This window comes from Tamandua tetradactyla, chromosome 3 (genome assembly GCF_023851605.1).
Source record: "Tamandua tetradactyla isolate mTamTet1 chromosome 3, mTamTet1.pri, whole genome shotgun sequence".
NCBI lineage: Eukaryota > Metazoa > Chordata > Mammalia > Pilosa > Myrmecophagidae > Tamandua > Tamandua tetradactyla.
The window spans coordinates 15,185,268-15,207,220 of NC_135329.1; the positions used below are offsets into that span (position 1 = coordinate 15,185,268).

Sequence of the window (21,953 nt, forward strand, 5' to 3'; positions counted from 1 at the left end):
AGACTTGTTTGTAAAATTCCTTGAAGTTATCTTGTAACACAATTTCTGCAAAGGTCACATCCAGCTTACTTTAATATTTTATCTATTGAAGAGTTGTTAATGACAAAACATGATGTTCATTAGCATTGCAAGATGATCTACTGAACATGTACTCACATAAAGGTATTAACAACTCTGAGAATTGCTCTTAACTTTCTTTTCCAGTCTTCATGATTTTACTGCATCTCTTGATCAATGCCTTCTTAAGATGTCCACTATGTTAGTCAGGGTTCTCTAGAGAAACAGAATCAGCAGGAGATATCTATAAATACGAGATTGTATTAAAGTGTCTCACACAACCTTGGGGATGCAAGAGTCCAAAATCTGTAGGGCAAAGGCCATGTGTTTGGCAACTCTGATGAAGATCCTTGAAGAAATCCACTTTCTCCTCCCTTAACGACCTCCACTCTCTTCTCCCTTAAATGTCTTCAACTGATTGGATCAATTCCAACTGATTGGATTTTCTCCTTGCAGAAGACACACCTTTAGTTGATCGTAGATGTAATTAGTTACAGATGCAATCAACTGACTGATGATTTAATAAACCAGCCTCTGGTTTATCAGCCAGCCACGAAAATCCTTGCAGTAATGGTCAGACAAGTGCTTGCCTGACCAGACAACTGGACACCATCACCTGGCCAAGTTGACACCTGAACCTAATCATCACTCTTGTCAACTTTGCAGCTATACACATCACCTTAAACCAAATTTAATCTCCAAATAGAACATAATAACAGACATGTGTTTCACCTAACAATGCAGCTGTCCTTCATACAATCAGAAATGCACTAAATCTCTTCAGAATAGTGTGCAAGTCCTTAGATAACAAACTTGATATCCTATAACTCAAATACTATATCATGAACAATACAATTTATGCCATATGATAAGAAGAAAATAAGATATTTGTTTTATGTACAAAAATAAGCATACTCATAACAAAGCATGAAAGAAATATTCATACCATCACAGTCCACATTTCTCTTAACTGGTCACGTGGTAGGTAGCTGTTCATATTTTTCACCACCTTCTTCCAGTACCCATTCCATGTTTCCTTTACCATCAGCAAGCACTTCAGCTGGCCATGGTTCTCTGCCTGGTGGGGTGACCCAAAACTTCATTCCTGAAGTTTCTGGACCATTGGTAGTCCTGCCTGGACTGGTTTGTTGTAGTTTTCCATTGACTTTAATCACAGACCATGGTAGTAATGAGAGATGCCCTAGAGGATCTCCTGTATTCCAGAAAAACTTTTCTTTACCACCATTGTGCGATTGCAGTGCTATTTCCCCTTGATAGTCAGAATCAGTCACCCCAGCCAGTACAGTGATCCCCTTCCTGTTCTGTTGATTTAGAGGCATGAGAAGCCCAAAGTGGCCAGGTGATATTCTCATCTTCCAGTTCAATGGAATCATTGCTGTATCTCCTGGTAGGAGCACTCTTCCTTTTGGAACTAAGACCTGTAGACCAGCAGAGTTTAAGGTTGCAGGGACAGGGAGCAAAACTTTTCCTAGTGGATCATTAAGGGTGATAGTGAATGGTGCCATTTCCACCCCTTGATTCCTGGACCCATGTATTCTGGCAATGGGAGAAACAGCACCATACAGTGGACACTAATTCAGAGCATACAGATTCTCCTGGAGAACAATGCCTCACCCTTGCAAGGTATTGCCACCTAGTTAATACCATAATTGAGTCTTCAAAAGACCATTACATTGTTCTATCAAACCAGCTGCCTCTGGATGGGGGAGCGTGGTAGAGAAATCCATGACCATGTGCCCATTCCTGTATTTTATTTGCTGTGAAGTGGGTTCCTTGATCAGAAGTAGTGCTGTGTGGAATATCATGATGGTGAATAAGACATTCCATAAGTCCACAGTAGTTTTGGTGGAAGCCAGATACACCCATCCATATGGAAAGAGCGAGTTTGCCCCAGAAGCAGATAATGGGCTTTCTGCCTCAATGTTCAGGAAGAACTTGGGTCATACCAGCCTCAGAAAGGGTGGAGCTCATTCCTTGGGGATTGGGAGAACCTCACTGTTCCCAGGAGGTTGAGTGTGTGCTTCAGAGATGCTGCCTCTATGCTTGGAGAAGCTGTAGCTGAGAAAAAGGTGGTCTCCTTAATATTCCCCATGGTTGCAACCATCACCCCAGCATTTGGGGAGAACAGGACCACTACATAAGCCCTTGGAAATGGTGGGACTGCCACTCTTTCAGTCCCCAAGGATGATGAATGACTCAGACTTTGAAATTCAATGGAGTATGCCCTGCAGGTTTTCAGAATTCTTAGGGTCCAGGGACCCCTGTTTTCATCCCAATTTCTCTCTAAGGAAGTGGGAATGTTTATTCTATGACTGTTCTTCCTTTGTATGTTGGAAGTAGGTAACTTGTTCTAAGTTTCATAGGTCCACAGCCAGAGGAGAATTTTGTCTTAGAATAGACCACACCTGTAACTTATTTTGATGAGATTTCGTATTGTTTTTACTTTGCATTTTATTTGTATTGTTACTGAAATGGGTAAGGCTTTGTAATACTGTGATGGAATGAATGTACCTTGTATATGTAAAGAACATGTCTTGTGGGAGTCCAGAGGGTAAAATGTGCTGGTTTGAAACTGTTACGTATTCCAGAAAAGCCATGTCTTTTAATCCTGATCCAATATTGTAGGATGGGACCTATTGATTAGGTTGTTTCTATGGAGATGCGACATACCCAATTGTGGTTGTGACCTTTTGATTACATGGAGATGTGACTCTGCCCATTTAAGGTGGGTCTTAATTAGTTTACTGCAGTTCTTTAAAATGGGAAACATTTTGGAGAAAGCTAGATGCAGATGTTTGGAGATGCAGAGGATGCCAGAAGCCCCAGGAGATACCAGAAGCTGAGAGAGCCTTATGACACCAGGACACAGATGCTTTGAAGAGAAGAAATCTCCGGCTTCTGGAGATGCTAATCTAAGACATGAAAACCAGAGTTTTGCCCTGGAGAATCTAAGTGAGGGTCCACAGATGCTTGGAGAGGAAGTCACTGGTATTAGAAGTGGGAAGCAATGAACCGGAAGCAAGGACCACATTTGCCAGCCACGTGTCTCCATGAGATAGTCATTGGCCTTTCTTTAGAGTCTATGTACCTTTCTCTGGATGCCTTAGTTTGGACATTTTAAGGCCTCAGAATTGTAAACTTGTAACTTAATAAATTTATAAAAGTTGATCCTTTATAAAAGTTGATCCATTTGTGGTATATTGCATTCCAGCAGCATTAAGAAACCAAACATCCACTGACGAAAAAAGAGTATGTTGTCAATTTTTATTGCCTTCTCCTACACTATACATATGATTCCACCTCTTCCCATGGTGGGAAAAGTATTTAGTAACATCCAGGTGAAAGAAGCAAATTATTCAAGGTATGAAATATATTTTAAAATAGAGTATGACAAATGCTGTAATAATTATCTACTTCAGGTTCAAATTTCTTTTCCTGTTCATAAGTAATGTTTTCTGTTTTTAAGCACAGCCTTGATAATCAAGGGATTTTTTTTTTTTTTTTTTGGTCAGTTCTTTAACACATTCAACATGTTCCTTTAGACAGTGGAATACTTTGATAATGTTACTTTCTTTTCTTTCAATTTTCAAAATCCTATTGTTAAAGAAATCTTAAAAAGCTATGAACATGAAATAAATACGCTTTATTCAGTGGATTATTTAAAAAGTCAACAGGAATTCGTGGGGCCTTCATAATTAAAGCATGATTTCAGCGCTTCATATAACCTGAGGATTCTCTAAACTGTATTTGTTAAAGAGAGTCAAACAGGTTTTCTAAAATAAGAGAAGCGAAGAATACTGAATGACAGCAAGATCACGCACGTCTTTTAATCACTCAGTTCAAACATCCTGAATGCTAAAGCAAGAGAACACTATCATGCCAATTACCTCAATGTCAACAGATGGGGAATGCAGAATATATGCAGAATATATTATGCAGAATATAGACATGATAGCAAATGCCTTCCATAGAATCATTAATGCTTTGCTTCAACTTTGAAAAAACAGCACATCTTTATGCAAACATTTGCATCACCTCCATGAACAGTGGTTCCGGTTTTCTCATTCACTTCTAACTCAGAGTCTGCAAAAACTTGCTGTTGCTTCTATAAAAATTTGCTGCTGTTTCTAAAGTTATCTGAAAGTAATTTTGCTTGCATAGTCTTAAAGGTAAGCCTTTTTCACTAGAAAAATATTGCTCAAGCGCAAAAATATACTGCATTCTGATTGCTTGCATCTGTGACCCTGCTCTTCTAACAAGGCGACACATTTAGATCTTTGATAATCTCTGTAATAGCAGAGGAAGCTTTCCATTTTTAAGTTATTGCAGTAGATTTCATTCTGGCCCTTGAAAATTTGCTTGCAGTATTGGAATTAGAAAATACTTTTGATAGCAGTACATTCAGTCACTCGATCTGAAAGACTTGACAATAATGTGAAAAAGCATTAAATTCTGTTATTATTATACCTTCCTCATCTGAATTTATCTTAATACAAAAGTTTGATTGAATCACTTTTGTTTGTGCTTGAGGAACTCATTCATCCCTTATGCTTGGTTGTTATGTGCTATTATATATGTGGTATATAATATTATATATAATATATTTATGTTATATTTATATATTGAATTATATTAAATATATAATTATATAATTATGTTATTATATTTCATCATTTTTGTTCAAAAAACAATTGCATATTGGATGAAGAAATGCAGAACTATTTCCTCATTTAATAAGTTCCCACTGTTCATAAAATTCATGGCACAATTTACACATGACTTAGGCATTTTGGCTTTCAAATATATGCAAATAAAAAATAGATAATAGGGCGGGCCACTGTGGCTAAGTGGCAGGGTTCTCACCTGTCGTGAAAAAAAAAATAGCTATCAACGCAAAAATCGAAAAGATTGAATTTGATAAGCTTCTGGTTGTGTAAGTGAGCCTTTCATCCCCAAGTTCCAAACAGTGGTTGAACTAAACAAGAGGATGAACCGTTAAAGGGTTGCAAACTTGTAACAAGTAATAAATAGAACTCCAAATGTGATGCGCACATGCACACACACACACACACACACACACATACACAGTGAAGTATTTTTATTAATACTCTTTTAGCCTTGCATCCCAATATTTTAATGGGTATAGTGTTAATATTTCGGTGGTGTTTAGCTTTATTTAAATAATAATATTTGTGCATTATTTAATCATAACTACCAGAGTCTTAATTAGCCTCAGTGCTATTTTAAATGAATTCTGTGAAGGGTAGTGGTGTAGATGGTTCCTTCTTAAAGACCAGCCAAAATGGAGAACATGAAAAATCTGTGTCATCAGCCGTCAGTAACATGGCTGTTACTAAAAAGTTTGCTCACAGAGAAACTAGAGAGGTCTTGTTCAGGTACAAAATAATATGACCCAGAATATCCTTGAGCTCCTCACTCCCCAACAGTCAATGTCGCCCCCATGTAAACGTTGAGGGTTGGAAATTCTTTGACTTCTACTTAGATGGGAAGAATTATTAGTGCACTTCAGAATGTTTTCCAATTCAATTTAGCAATGATGCTCGTAAGAGGGATTTGTAGATCAACTTCTGTGATCAATTTTTTTCAAATTTAATATATCTGGAAATAGGTTATAGAGGATATTTTTGGACCCCAGGTGCAGATACATTGCTCCCCCTCCCACCCATTTCATAGCACACTATCATTATTGGTCTGAAAAAGCCTCCTCATTTTATTTTCTCCTTTATTCATAATCTGTGTTCTTATTTCCTTCTTGCCTCCAGAGACGTTCTCATCAATATACTTGATTTATTTCTTTGAATATGTGTGTATCTTACTATAATATTGAGGTAGATGGGATTTTAAGGTGGCCTGCAAAATTCCTGCTCCTTGGTGTAGATGCCCATATAATTATTTTCCCTTGAGTGTCAGTGGGACGTGTAAATATGAGGGAGTAATCACTCCCTTGATTTGGTTACATTTATACAAGACCACATCATAGCAGAATGGAGTTTCTCTGACTGGCTTCAAAGAATTGAAAATTGCCTGTGGGACCCTTGTGGCAAGGAATCATGGGCAGCCTCTATGAGCTGAGGGTTGTCCCTGGTAGCAGCCAACTAGAAAATGGAGATCTCAATCTTAGAATTGCAAGGAGATGAATTCTGAAAACAATATGCAAGCTTGGAAGAGGACCAGTTGCTCCTCTTGAGACTGGAGTCCCAGCCAACATCTCAATTTGTTGTGTTAGACACTGAGTAGAGGACTGAGTTAACCTGTGCCTGGAGCCCTGATGTAAAGAAACTGAGAGATAATAACTGTATGTTGTTTTGATTTGCTAATGGTGAGTTTTTATGTGGCAATAGAAGACCAATAAAACATCTAGTGTTGTTTTGAATTTTGTATTTTATATGAGGATGTCGTACTATCTAGTTATTTAGGTTTCTTCCTGTTTCCATCATCACTTATGTTTCTAAGATCTATCTTTGTTTCTCTATGCACATTTATCTTTATTGATGTATGTACATCTATTTCATAGTTCTAACAGGTGCTAACGTTCCATGGTGCATATCTACTACTTATTTCCTTTGAGTCATATATGTGCAACTTTCTATGACCACAAAGGACATTATGTCACATACTTGTCTTTGTCATACTAAGGGCCCTTCTCAAAGTTTCTTTGTAGTGCATACTCAAGAGTGGATCATACAGTATACACATACTTAATATAAGAGCATTTGTAATTTTTTTTGGCATGGGCAGGCACCAGGAATTGAACCTGGGCCTCTGGCCTGGTGGGTGAGAACTCTGCCATTGCACCATCATTGCCTACCCACGAGCATTTGGAGGGTATTTCCAAATTCTATCTAGAATGGTATATCATTATATCTTGTGCTTCCCTAAGACTTTAATCCATAATCAGAGAGCTTACTTTATACCATTTCCTTCTTTCAAATGCAGTCTTATTTTTAGAATGGTCTTGTTGTTTGTTCACTCCAGTGATTTCAGGTCATTTTTAAAATGTGTTTTGATTAGAATGTATATATGTTATCTGAAGTAAAGTCAGTTCAGGTAGGAGCTACTTGACCAGGACAGAAATAGATAGCGTTTCTTGATTTAAGGCCTTATTTTTCCCAAGTTTAGTCATACTTCTCCGTATGTGATGCAAATATTTTCTTCCAGTTTGTCATTTGTTCTTGTGTTTTTTTAGCATTTAATTTTTCTTGTTTTACTTTTTATTGAGATACACATCCAGTAAAGTGCACAATCTTTATTGTATAGATTGATGAAATTTTATACCTTGTAAACGTTTATTTAACCATGGTACCTTTAAATAGATACAATTTCTAATATGTTATAAAATGCCCTTCTGTAGCCTCCCAGTCGATATCCCCAAATGTTCCCACTGTTCTTATTTCTATTAGCAAGGATTAATTATGCTTATTCTTGGAAGATGTATCAGTGGAATCATAGAGTAGGTGATTTTTTCTGTATGGCTTCTTTCATTCAGCTTTAATTCTTTCAAATTCATCCATGCTGTTGCATGTAGCTCAGTTTATTCTCTTACAATGCTGTATAGTATTCCTTTGTATAAATAAATCACAATTTATATATTCTTTTCTATATAAACAACAGTGGGTTATTTCCTGTTTGAGGCTATTATGAATAAGCTGCTATCATCATTTTTGTATATGTATTTCATCATGTTGTGTATATGCCCAGAATTGAAAATTCAGGGTCACAGGGTTATTCTTTCTATGTCTGTCTACCTATCTATCTGTCTGTCTGTCTATCAATCTATCTATCTATAAATCTACTATATATTTCTCTCTACCTACTTCTAGACATAGAAATACATATATGTGTGTTTGTGGTGTATTTCAGTTTTAATAGATATTGCCAATGTCCCATAATTTTCATCAATTTGGACTCCCACCAGCAACGTAAAAGTGTTTAAGGTGTCCATATTATTGCCAGGAGTTGATATTATCATTTTTTATTACTTTAAATATTCTGTTGTATGTGTAGTGATAGCCCATTTTGGTTTTAATTCATATTTTTGACAAGTAATCATTTAGAACACATTTTCATATGAATATTGAAGTCATTTGTGAAATGACTTCAAGGATTGATCCATGTTTCACTGTTTTTTTTTTTTTCATAGTTATTTGTAGGAATATTTTACATGCTTGCTATGTGAGTTATTTGTCAGGCATATGTTGCAAATATCATTGCACAGTCTTGTTTTTCACTCCTTTACTGGTTTCATTTGATTATAGAATTTTTAATTAATTTCAGTTTGCTAATTTTTATTTATTGCTTACTGCTATTTGCATTTTATTTCAAAATCTTTTGCCTACCTCAGGGCAAAAAAATATATTTACACAAATATATATTCTATGTTTTCCTCTAGAAGCTTTATTTTCACTTAATACTTTGCCTGTGGTCTACCTGGATTTTTTTTCCCTTATCGTGTGATGGATAGGTCAAAGTACATTGCCTTTTCCTTATGGACACCCGGTTCACTGAGCACCAAGTATGGATAGGCCATTATTGTATTGAGATGTTGTTGAAAGATCAGATTAATGTATATTTGTGGATATTTTAATGATTTCTCTATCTTGTGCTGTCTACTTTTTAATACTTCAACCCATAACCTACTATCTTAATCACTGTGGTTATAAAAAGTCTTGGATTCGGCTAGTGTAAGTACTCTGTCTCAACTTTATCTGTTTCCTTCAAGATGATTTTGGCTATTCTAGGCTCAATCCAGTTGTCCACATTAACAAATGACCTGCTTGGGTTTCATTGAGATTGCTTTGAATTTATAAATTAATTAAAGGAAAATGGATAAACTAACAATATAGAGTCTTCCAATTCACATGCATATGGTATAACTTATATTTAGGTTTTCTTTCATTTCTCTCAGCAAGGTTTTGTAGTTTTATTGTAGAGGTCTTGCACATCTTTTGTTAAATTTACTTGCATATTTTTGACATTTTAATGCTATTTTAAATGGTGCTGTTCCTTAAGTTTATTTAATAATTGTTTGTTGCTAATCTATGACTACAGTACTGATTTTCAAAGCTTGATGAGGCTTGCTTTATGATTCAATATATGAACTGCTTTGGTAAATGCTCCATATCCACTTGTCAATTATATCGATTTGGTTGATAGTATTGTCCAAATCTTTATAATCTCACCTTACAATTGCATGGGTCCTCTCTGTCACCAAAGGAAATGTAAAATCTCCAAATATGTTTTTGAAACTGTATATATATGTATATATATATTTAACTCCACAGAGCTTTGATTTATATAGCTGACAATATATTAACATAATATTTTAATTTTAAATGATGATTCTTTCATTAGGAAATGTCCCTCTATTTTTTATAATCCATTGGAATTATATTATCACTTGCCTGCTATTAATATACTACATTAGTTTTTTGGGAGGTATTGTGTGCAAGTTATAATATTTTCATTTTTTATTATCAATTCCTTATACGTTAAATGTTTCTCTTTTAAAAAGCTTGTAATTATTGTTTTTATTCATTTGGTCTTTCTTAATTTTTCTTTTTCTCTGTCATTTTTAATCAATCAAATAATTTTATTATTTTAAGTTTTCTTCTTTCTTAGCTTATTAGTTATATATTATTTTATTATTCTTTTTAGTAATTACCCTTGTGATTATAATATATATCCTAATTTATTACCTACAAAGTAAAATTAGTACTTTCAGCATTTCCTGAATAATTCTAGGGCCTCGAAACTTTACTACATTTATGTCCTTCCTAGCATTTGTGCTACTGTTATGTATAGGTTACATCTACATATTTTTAATCACAGGAGCAATTACTATCAGTTTTAAACAAACGAAAATTTACTGACATACTATCTCCCATGTTCTTCACTATCTCTTACACTTTCATTTTATCTAGGAACAATTTCCATTCCATTTGAAAAACTGTCTTCAGTGTTTCTTTTAGTGCAGGTTCTGGCAATGAATTCTCTCAACTTTGTGAGAAAATGCCTTTATTTGCATGCTGTTTGATGTTTTTGGCAGGGAGGTTAATAAGACTTGATTGGCTACCATTTTCTTTCATCACTTTAAAGAGATGTCATTCCATTTTTTTCTGATGTCTGTTGTTTCTGTGGGAAAATTACTCATGACTCTTTCGAAAATGCTTTTGAAGTTCTTTGAAGGTAATGTATTCTGGTTTTCTTCTGGTATTTAAGATGTGGTCTTTGTGTTTTGTTTTTGGCCTTTTAAGTATGATGTATCTAGATTTTATTTTCTTCATATTCAACCTTACTTGGGTCGATGTCCTTCATGAGTTTTGTAAAATTCTCAGCAATTAATTCTTCAAATATCATTTTTTCCCTAGGCTCCCTTTTATTTTTCTCAGACTATAATTACATAAAGGTTTGACATGTTAAATGAATCACTTATAATTTATTTTATTTTTCAAATCTTCTCTTCTTTTTTCTTTGTGCTTCCATGTGGATATTTTCTATTGACCAGTATTCCTTTCACCATTACTTTCTTCTATGTATAATCTTGTGCCGGGCTGAATATGTGGTGGACTCCAGAAAAGCCATGCCCTTTGATCCTCATTCAATATTGCTGGGTGGGAGCATTTTGATTGTTTCCATGAAGATGTGACACACCCAATTGTGGGTGGTAACTTTTGATTAGATGATTTCCATGGAGGTGTGTCTCCACCCACTGTGGGTGGAGTTGCTTGCTGGAATCCTTTAAAAGAGGAAACATTTTGGAGAGAGTCCCTTTTGGGTAGAGCCACGTGAAAGCCAGCAGACGCTACCATGTTCGCCATGTGCCCTTCCAGCTGAGAGAGAAATGTTGACCATCGTTGACCTTCTTGAACCAAGGTATCTTTCCCCGGATGCCTTAAATTGGACATTTCTATAGATTTGCTTTCATTGGGACATTTTCTCGGCCTTAGAACTGTAAACTAGCAACTTATTAAATTTCCCTTTTAAAAAGTCATTCTGTTTCTGGTATATTGCATTCCAGCAGCTAGCAAACTAGAACAAATCTCTTAAATCCTTTTTGTGAATTCTTAATAATAATTACATTTTTTTCTGCTCTAGAATTTCCATTTGCTTCTGTGTTAGAGAGTTTGGACTTCCACTGAAATTCTCCATCTTATTCTTAATTTAATCATGACCTTACATATTACTTATCTGTTTGTTATTCTCAACTTTTTTGTTTGTTTTTGTTCATTTGATCCTATTCTTAGCATGTCTTGTAGTTTTTTTATTGAAAGTTGGTTATTGTGCATGAAAAATAATAGAGGTTCTGGTTGATATGTTTTGTGGGAATTATTTATTTTCTCCTGTTGGTTTTGTACATTTATCATTAATTTTATTCTAGGTATTTGTGGTAGTTAGATTTAGTTGTCAGCTTGGCCAGGTGAAGGTGCCTAGTTCTGTCACGGTGGCCATATGCCAACAATACATAACCTCATCTGTTGCTGATTACATCTGCAGTGGGCTAGGAGGCGTGCCTGCTGCAATGAATGATGTTTGACTTAATTGGCTGGTGCTTAAATGAGAGACTCAGCGTAGCACAGCCCAAGCAGCTCGGCATACCTCATCTCAGCACTCAGAGCTCAGCCCAGGCCTTTGGAGATGCAGAAAGAAATCACCTCAGGGAAACTTGTTAGCCAGAGGCCTGGACAGAAGGCCAGCAGAGATCACCCTGTGCCTTCCCACGTAAGAAAGAACCTCAGTTGAAAGTTAGCTGCCTTTCCTCTGAAGAACTAACGAAATAAATCCCCCTTTACTAAAAGCCAGCCTGTCTCTGGTGTGTTGCATTCTGGCAGCTAGCAAACTAGAACCGTATTTTTGTCTTTTCTGTAGCTCTGTAAGGTATGTGGAGTTAAAATTTTATTCATATTGTCATATTCCCCTTTAATTTTCCTCATATTTGTTTAATAACAAGGGCCCTTTTAAAGGGTACATTTTCACGATCCCCCAAATCCACTTGTACTTCTTTCTAGAGCACCATTCAGGTGATTCTTCCTAGAACACTTACTTGTTCCCAAGTAACCTGCTATTATCTCATACTCAATTAAGTGGGTGACTACTTTTAACTATTTTTCTTGCTAAATTAATTTTTAAAAATTTTAACCAAATACATAATTTAATGACTTGTATCTTCTAGAAATTCTCTAAGCATATCTCTGTTCTCAATATGTTCTATTTTACATTCTATTCCAAGGAAGTTTGATTGCTCACATGGATAAGCAAACTACAATGACAATTGTATTGCATCACTAGAGATGCAGTATATTTCTTGTAGTTCTGTGTTTTTGGAGTGTTTCTTGCAATGAGCAGGATAATTCTTTTTCCAGGAGGGCTGTAAGCAGGCAGTGCAGTGGGCATTCTTGGTATTTGCACTAGGCCTGGTGAACTAGGGGAGTGGATCCAAGTCACAAAATAATAGTCATCTGGCAAGTTTTCCCTGCCATAAGGTGAGTAGTGGTGAGTATCAGGTTGGTGTGTTCTCTGTCACTTAATTCTCAATCTAAAATCCTGACGCTTCAAATATCTACATAGGAAGAGAAGCGCATATAATAGCTATGTATTGCTATTAATTTTGTCAATATTTTAAAGTATGATTTAGAGTATGCATTTTTTAACATATCATGGTGAGAAGTATTTTTGAAGTTCTTTTGGATGCTCATGTTGCAGGTTGCTTATATCATTACAATAGAAGGAAAGCCATATTTTGTCCATCTCAAGAGACAGTAAGTAATTATTTTTCCTTTCAAATTTTAATTCACCACATTCTTGATTTTTAAAAATATTTATTAATAAAATCATAAATATTCAATTGTACTATACTTATTATAGATCAACATTGGGCAAAGTCCTAGGCACATAAAAGAAAATTAATCCTGGTTTACCATTACAAAATCTATAATATAAGGAGATAAATTCAGACACATAAAGAGAGAAATAGAATCTTCTTATAATATGGTCATATAATGAAGGTATAAATAGGATTCTTTGGAAATCAGAGAAGGCTTTTGGAAGGAGGTAAGAGATGAATTGGATTTTGAATGAAGATAGTTACGTAAAGAAGAGGAGGTAGGGCAGAGGGGAATTCTATTTAGAAAGAAAATTGTATGTAAAATATGAAAGTATGAGGCGGCATGCCAGATTGGTTTCAGGGTAAATGAGAATGTGTTAACAGTACTCTTTTAATGAAACACTCTGAGAATTGAGAAAATACAGGGTAGAGCACAGGGTAAAGTGAGAACTATTTAAGATGGTAATGGCTTGATAATAATGTTTTAAAATAGCTTGAAGGTAAAAAGCCAGTAGAGGGAAAAAGTTTGAAATTACAGTAGAGAAAAAGTGCATATCTTCAGTGTATGGTATGAGATTACTAGCATATATATATATGAGTTTGCTTTGTACAGAAGGAGAAGTCATGTTCTGGAACTAAATATAAGGAGTGGGGATGGGCATAGGTGATCTGAAAATGAGGTGAAATGGGGGTTGTGTAGGATGAGTGGTGTGAAGTGTTTGAATAGTTACTGAAGGGAATGAAGGAAAATTCTGACCAAGGTTTTAAGAGGTTTTTAGCAATTAGCTGAGGTTAGTGAAAATGAATTTGTAGCTACTCTAAGCAATCTTTCTAAATTCCATCCTAACCCTACATTTAATTTTGAGATTCAGGTATAACATTTGAAATTAATAAATAATAAAGACAAATATTTGAGAGCTCTGTGGTGGAGATTGAAGCCTATGTTATTTCACTATTTAAAGGCTCTAGCAATTTGTGTTGTTCGTTATCCTGCATTTTAGTTTTAAATGAGGCTCTAGTTAAAATGTTCCCTCAGCATCTAATTTATTGTGATAGAGAGGTATTTGGACAATAGAAAACATATACCAAATTGATTCACACTACTTTAAATTCCACAGTGAAAAGAAAGTTTGCATTATGAAGATTGATATTTCTACTTTTTCTGTTTTATGACTTGAACATGTTTTTGTGGTTTTTGCCTAGATCATTTTTATCTTCAGCTTCTGTTATTTATTCTTACGATAAAGAGGACACTCCACATTCTAAACCTTTGCTAGATCAGGTGAGGCAGTTTTTGTCTTTGATTTTTACAGATCTGTTATTCTATATTTACTTTAAAATGGTGAATTTTCTGCAATAGTGGAGTATTATTTTACATATTCGCTCATTCTAATGAAATATTTTATCTCATGGTAACTTTTATTAAATTCTAAAATCTTATTCAGTTGATGTAGAGGGGAAAATGAAACTCCAAATTGAATAACCCAGATTGGTGCTTATTTCTAACTGTTACAAAGTCATTGGATAATTGCCAATCACATTGAGGTAACCAGTTTAATAAAAATAAATGACATAAATGGAGTGTTCATTTTAAAAATATGTTAGCAATTGTTTCTCTTTGTGTGTTTTTTTTTCAGATGAATTGCAATTATGAAGGATATGTTGCAGGTTTCCCAAATTCCCTTGTGACTCTCAACACTTGTTCTGGACTCAGGTTACGGCCTATTTAAAGATATTCAATTTGCCAGTGTTAGGAAACCTGAGTTTATGAGATAATCCTTGGTATATTTTCTCTGATTCTATAGTCACTGTTGTTATTTTGATCCCCTAAGGGAATAAACCAGAATTAATAATAAAATAGGGTTGGTCACTATGGCAGCAGCTGGTCTTGGTGAAGAGCTATTTGTTATCACTGACAGTAACTTCTGCTTGAAGCTCTGAGCAATTTAGTTGGTGTTTATTGGTCTCATTTTTGCTACTTTAGTTTTCTCAATTTTTTCAGTTTTGTTCTGGTTTCTTAATTTCCTAAAATGATTGGCAATTGTAGAATGCTTGAGTCCGTTCTTAATCTTCGTAGGGATGAAGTAGCTTCAATTTAGTCCAAACAAAGAAATGACTTGGGAGAGGATAGTTAGGTGTTTCAAAGAGCAGAAAGGGACCTAAAAGTAAGGAAGAGAGATCTACACCCTTGGAAAGGGTCTTAGCCTGTTTAAGCACATGGATCCACAAACTATCTTGCCTTCTTTTAGACACTCAAAATATTTCTCTTAGCATGTTTGTCATATTAAGTGTTATAGGCATCCTGTGGTCCAGTATGGGAGTAAGAACTCAATTAATAAAGAGACAAAATAATGAAACCAAGGTGTATTTAAATCTAAAAAAAAAAAAATCTGGCCACAGTTTCTCATTAGCATATTAAATTATAGTTTTGATAGAATCATTTCAGATATGTTTTGATTATTTTACCATTCAGGGGTATATTGCAGTTTGAAAACGTCTCATATGGAATTGAACCAATGGAGGCTGAATCAGGATTCGTGCACATGATTTTTGTAGAAGAAAATGATAACTTTGATATTCCTCTCTTAGGCGAAAATGACACGTATGCTTGGTTTGATAATTCACAGTATCAAGCCAGAAAAAGTGCAAAAGTAAGTGTGGTCTCTTTTTAAACTTTGCACATCAGAAATTAGATGTAACTGTAAGGCAACATGATGAATTTTTTCATCCATAAAGGACTATTAGCTGCTGTAAGTAATTTTCTTGGATCTAGTGAATGGCCATGGACTGTAAACTTTAGTAATATTTTTGTAAGCTGTATCGTTTGCCAAAAGTGGCTTCCTAATACTCACTGCAAACAGAAAATCTAGCAAAATGGAATATTCATATGAGCATTATCAAAAGTCTAAGAAAATAAAAGCTTTATGCTATATATTAAATATTTCCTATTTCAGCTATTGCTAAAATAAAAAGATGTTTGGGTTCTCACATAGCTTGAGAAGATCACTGAAACTTCTTACTGAATAGGGGCACTTTTTGACCTATAATTTTATGGATAGTACCTAAAATTTGCATTTCAGAAAGCCTAGTTATGAAATTAGTAGTAATACACCTTTCAGTTTATCTCTGAATAGCTATAATTTCAGTAGAAGTAACTTCTTGAAATTTCTTCAGGATTTGTGTTGTGTTTTTCAGAAAACTGAATTGCCCAGGTTATTTCCTCGATATCTTGAAATGCACATTGTTGTGGATAAAAATTTGGTAGGTCCCATTTTATGTGTTGTTATTTTCAAATCCTTTAGTATTTGAAATAAAAATGTAACAAAACTTTTCAACCATTTCCGGTAATTTTAATTTTGTTTTTCTAATTAATACATTCTTAAAAAGATTAAGTCCACAGCATCAGAACTGGGCACCATCACCTAGCCAAGTTGACACCTGAACCTAACTATCACATGTTCAATGCAAAAAAAAAACAAAAAAACAAAATGAATTAAGAATGTAGATTTATTTAACAACTTTTAAGAACTAAATAAATCCCCCTTATAAAGGCCAATCCATTTCTGGCATATTCCATTCTGGCAGCTTTACCAAACTAAAACAATTTTTGGTACCAGAGGAATAGGGTGAAGCTGCATTTGCAAATATCAATCATGTTGGAATGGCTTTTGAAATGGGTAAGTGAAGAATTCTGGAAGAATTATGAAGAGCTTGATAGAGAAAGTCTAGTTAGCTTTGAAGAGACTGTTGGTAGGAATGTGGACTCTAAAGATACTTTAGAGAATTTGGCAAAAGTGAGTCCTAGTGCTGGATGGAGGGGAGATTTTAAATGCAATAATCTAGGATACTTAGTTGAGGAGATTTCCAAGCTACCTGTGGAAAATGCAGCCTGTTTTCTCCTTGTAGCTTATAGTAAACTGTGACAAGAAAGGGATAAGCTGAGAACTGAACTGTTGGGTATGAAGAAACCAGAAATTGATGGCCTGGAAAATACTGGGATTCCAGAAAGTGAGACCCCAGGGAATAGTGCCCTGCATGAGGATTTGTCCAAACATGGAACTAGTCAGCCATTTCAGAAAAAGTCAGATTGGAGATGGGGTTATCCAGGAAGAATTTGTGGAAAGTCCTGTCATCTGCTGGCTTGATCCCTGTATGCTGCATGCCAAGTCAACAATTTTTTTTTGTGAGAACCTGTATATATAGGAACCACTGCTAGTCTGAAATAAAAGCGACAGAAAAGGAGCAGATTGAAAGAAGAACAGCCTTAGAGGCACAATGGAAGCTAAGATCTGAAGCCAAGAAACCTCTGCCCATAAGAATTGATCCAACTATGTGTGTGGAGGGGGTGAATTTTCCCCAGAGGCAGATGGCGGACCTTCTGCTTCAATGTTCATCCTTGGAGAGGGTAAAGCACATTCCTGGGGGTTTGGGGGAGAGCCTGGCTGCCATCTAATTGTTCTGAAGGGATTGAGTGTGTGCCTTGGAGATGGAAGAAAATCTGGGTGCCACCCAGACACTTAAGGAGGATGGAACTGAGAAAAACATGGCCTCCCCAATGTCCCCAGTGTTGCAATCCTCATCCCATTGTTTGGAGAGAGCAGGGCCACTGCACAGGCCCTTGGAAATGGTGGGATGACCCACTTCCTAAAGCCCCAAGGATGAATGACTCTCAGCCTTTGCATTTTCAGAACTGTTTAGGTCCGGTGAGCCCTATTTTCCTTCCACTTTCTCACTATGGCAATGGTATTGTTTATCCTATGACTGTTCCTTTTTTTGTATATTGGAAGCAGATAATTTGCTGTAAGTTCACAGGTCCACAGTCAGAGGAGAATTTCATCTTAAGCCCCATGCCTATAACTGACTTTGATGAGATTGTGTACTGTTTTCGAGTTGGTATTGTATTTGTATTGTTACTGAAATGATTTAATTTAAGGCTTTTGTGATACTGTGATGAAATGAAAATATTTTGTATTTGAAAAGAATTAGTGTATTGTATATGCAGGACAGATGAGCATTGTTAGGCTAAAAATATGTCTATTATTATTTAGAAATTAAGTTGCCAAATTGACAAGGGTTGGACACTGTGATAGTTAGGTTCATGTGTCAATGTGGCCAGGTGATGGTGCTCAGTTGTTCTGTTGCTGTGGATTTAAGTCATCGGCATGTGAATTTCATCTATGGCTGATTACATCTGTGCTTGGCTCAGGAGTTTGCCTTCTGCAATGAGTGATGTTTAATTTAATCAGCCGGAGGCTTAAAAGGAGAACTAAGAAGACAGAGAAGCAGCTTAGCATAGCTCATAGCTCTATGACTGACATAGACCCAGATGTTTGGAGATACAGAAGGGAAATGCCCTGGGAAAAGCCGTTTGAACCCAGAAGCTGAGGGAGAAGGCCAGCAGACAGTCATGTGCTTTCCCATGTGACAGGAAAACACCAATGAAAGCTATTTTTCCTCAGAGGAACTGTAAATCTGTAACTAAATAAAAGCCAATCCATTTCTGGTGTATTCATTCCAGGAGCTTTTAGCAAACAAACACGAGGTCTCTAATAACTTTAGTAAAATAAAGCCTCATTTCATTTCCTAAAGCTTGCTGGCAATATTTCTTTATTCAAATCAAGCTGATTTGGAAGACTATGCCCTCAGTGAAAAGATAGAACTTCCCCAAAACCTTAACCCCTGTCCCTGTTCAGCAAAGAGATACAATAATTCCCTTTGGAGGAAAGTCTGCAGAGCCAACACCACTTCTTTTAAGCAAAGGGAGAAATCTACAGTTAATTTGTGTTTTGTTGTTAGTTTTAGGAAAATGAAAAGAAAAACAAACTTCTCACATTGTGAATTCGTATTTGTACTCTAACTTTGCCTGGGTTACTATATATGTGACTTGGAGAGTCTAAGCCATTTTTGTTTGTTCCAATTTGGTATGATATCAGGGCATCTGATAGATGCAAACATTAGCTTCCTTTGGAAGAATGCAATTACAGTCACAGCACCTCATGATTCCTATAGATTCATACCAGTCACCTATTAGCTCACAATCCATAAATAAGTAAGTGACTGTGAACAAGTGTCATCAAAACAAAAAATAATAGATTTAAATCCATAAAATCTACAGATGTTAAATTATATGATATGGAATATGGAATAAACATATTTATCCTAAGGGAGTGTCTTAGGTTGCAACGGCTGCTATAAAAATACCATAGACTGGTTAGTTTAACCAACTGGAATTTATTGTCTCACCAGATAATATATATTAAAATTCAATATACAATAGCATGTAAAAGAATCAAATATCTAGGAATACATTAACAAAAGATGTTATGACTGGTGCACAGAAATTACACAACATTGCTAAAAGAAATCTAAGAAAACTTAACTAAATGGAAGCACATTCTGTGTTCATGGATTGGAAGACTGTGCATTGTTACAATGTCAGTCCTACCCAAAGTGATTTATAGATTCAAAGCAATCCCAATAAAAATCCCAAAAACCCTTCTTCACAGAAATGAAAAAAGCCAATCATCAAATTTACAGGGAAGAGGAAGGGACCCCAAATAACCAAGGCAATCTTGAAATAGAAGAATGAAGTTGGCAAACTCCCATTTGTTGATCTTAAAAGTTACCACAAAGGCACAGTTATCAAAGCAGCATGGCCCTGACACAAGGGCAGGCATATAAAACAGTGGAATTGAATTGAGAGCTCAGAAATCAACCTGCACATTTATGGCCAACTGATTTTTGACAAAAGGGCAAAGATCACTCAAATGGGAAAAGATAGTCTCATTTTTTAGAAAATGGTGCTGTGAAAATTGGATTGCCATTTGCAAAAAAAAAAAAAAAAGAATCCCTACCTCACCCCTTATTCAAAAATCAACTAAAATAGATCAAAGATTTAAATATAACAGCAAGAACTATCAAACTTCTAGAAGAAACTTTTGGAAAGCATCTTCGGTGCTTTGTGTTCGACAATGATTCTTAGATTTTACACTCAAAGTACAAGAAGCAAAAGAAAAGATAGATAACGTGAAACATCATCAAAATAAACACTTTTGTTCCATGGAGCATTTTGTCATGAAAATAAAATGATAATCTACAGAATAGGAGAAAACTTTTGGGAACTACATATGTGATAATGGTTTAATATCTATAATATATAATTAGATCCTTAACTGAGCAACAACAATAAAACAGACAACCCAATTAAAATGGGCAAAATACTTGAACAGATAACTCTCCAAAGAAGATATACAAATGGCCAGAAAGCAATGAGAAGAGGCTCAACAGCATCAGCTATCAGGGAAATGCACGTCCATACCACAATGAGATACCACTTCAGACCTATTGGAATGGCTGCTATTTAAAAAGTGGAAAATATCAAGTGTTGGAGAGGATGTGAATAAATAGGAAAACTCATTCATTGCTGGTGGCAATATAAAATGGTGCATCCACTGTGGAAAATGGTTTGGGATTTCCTCAGTAAATTTAATATAGAATTACCATATAATCCAACCATCCTACTGTGAGGTATATAGCTTAAAGAATTGAAAGCAAGGACTGAAGTACATATTTTCACACCAATGTTCATAGGAGCATATTGACAGTTGCCAAATGATGGAAAAAACAATTTTCCATCAACCAATGAATGAATAAATAAAATGTGGCATATGCATATAATAAGATATTATCCACCTGTAAAAAGGAATGAGGTTCCTCAGATCATCCTTGAATGCATTAAGTAGAGTGAAATAAGCCAGTCACAACAGTACAAATATTGTATGATCTCATGATATGAAATGATTAGAATAAGCAAACTCTTCAAAGTCATAATCTAGAATATTGTTTACCTGGGGGTAGGGTGGGGCTAGGAAATGTGAAGATAGGCTTATATATTATAGGATTCCTATTTCAAATGATGGAAATGTTTTGACAGTGGATGGAGGTAATGGTAGTACAACATTGTGATTGCATTTAGCAACATTGAAATATATATCTCAATATAGTAAAAAAGGGAAATGTTAGTTTGTGTATCATAAAATAAATTTTTTAAATCTATGAAACTGCATTATACAGTGAACCCTAAATTAAGTCAAGAATATAGTTTAGTGTACAATTATAAAAATGTGTTGTTATCAGTTTTAACAAATGTTCCACACCAATGCAAAGTTCTAATAACAGAGGTATATATGGAATCCTGTAATTTATTCATGATTGCTTTGCAAACCCACAACTCTCTAATAAAATGAAACACCAAAAAGAGAATATAGCATGTAACACTTAGAAATGATACCTGATATATTATTGGCATTAACACGTTTCTAAAAATATTTTTTTCAGTTTGATTACATGGGATCTGATATAAAGACTGTAGCACAGAAGGTTATTCAGATAATTGGCCTGGTAAACACTGTAAGTTTCAAAAACTATTTGGTTTATTTATCTTATAAAACATAGTTGATATGAATTGTGCATAGTATTTTCCTGTGCTGTTTAAGGGTTTTTTTCTATAATCAATATAGTAAATTAAATTTTTTTTTGAAAAATTAATATAAAGTCCAAATCCATTAATTTGTTTTCATTTATCTTCTCCTTTTAGATGCTTATGCAGTTACAACTGACTGTTTTAATATCTTCCATAGAAATCTGGACAAATAAAAACAAAATTTCTACAATAGGGAATCCTGATCATGTTTTAATTAGATTTTTTAAATGGAAAGAGCAGTATCTTGCTGATAAACCCCTTCGAATTGCATATTTATTAGCGTGAGTATCATATATTGTATTTGTAGATCAATAAAAGAATAGCCCAAAATAACTTAATATGTTAAGATGAAAAGTAAGCATTTACTTAATATATATACTGTGTTCTACAAATTTGACAGCCATCATGTGATATGAAAAATATGTAAGCTCTAGTTCTTGTTTCAAGGAGTTAATGTGAGGCAAAATTTACAAATTTATATTGACTAAAATAAAATTACCTGATATAAGCAAAATGATATAAACAGTGTTTAAATATCTCAAGGAGTTTAAT

General features: G+C 35.0%; 1 protein-coding gene across 2 annotated transcripts in view; it reads left to right on the top strand.

Annotated features, from left to right (window-relative positions):
- The window catches only part of LOC143677057 (disintegrin and metalloproteinase domain-containing protein 5-like), a 96,875-nt gene that overhangs the window by 2,456 nt on the left and 72,466 nt on the right, over positions 1 to 21,953 (top strand). Inside the window, exons 2-9 of one of the 2 annotated variants that reach the window (XM_077152553.1) lie at positions 12,459 to 12,578; positions 12,799 to 12,854; positions 14,123 to 14,201; positions 14,557 to 14,633; positions 15,393 to 15,570; positions 16,115 to 16,180; positions 21,257 to 21,328; positions 21,516 to 21,682. In XM_077152553.1, coding sequence (XP_077008668.1) covers positions 14,557 to 14,633; positions 15,393 to 15,570; positions 16,115 to 16,180; positions 21,257 to 21,328; positions 21,516 to 21,682 — 560 coding nt within the window. In that variant the 5' untranslated portion in view covers positions 12,459 to 12,578; positions 12,799 to 12,854; positions 14,123 to 14,201. The remainder of the gene's footprint in view (positions 1 to 12,458; positions 12,579 to 12,798; positions 12,855 to 14,122; positions 14,202 to 14,556; positions 14,634 to 15,392; positions 15,571 to 16,114; positions 16,181 to 21,256; positions 21,329 to 21,515; positions 21,683 to 21,953) is intronic. The other variant, XM_077152552.1, reaches the window with a different exon arrangement.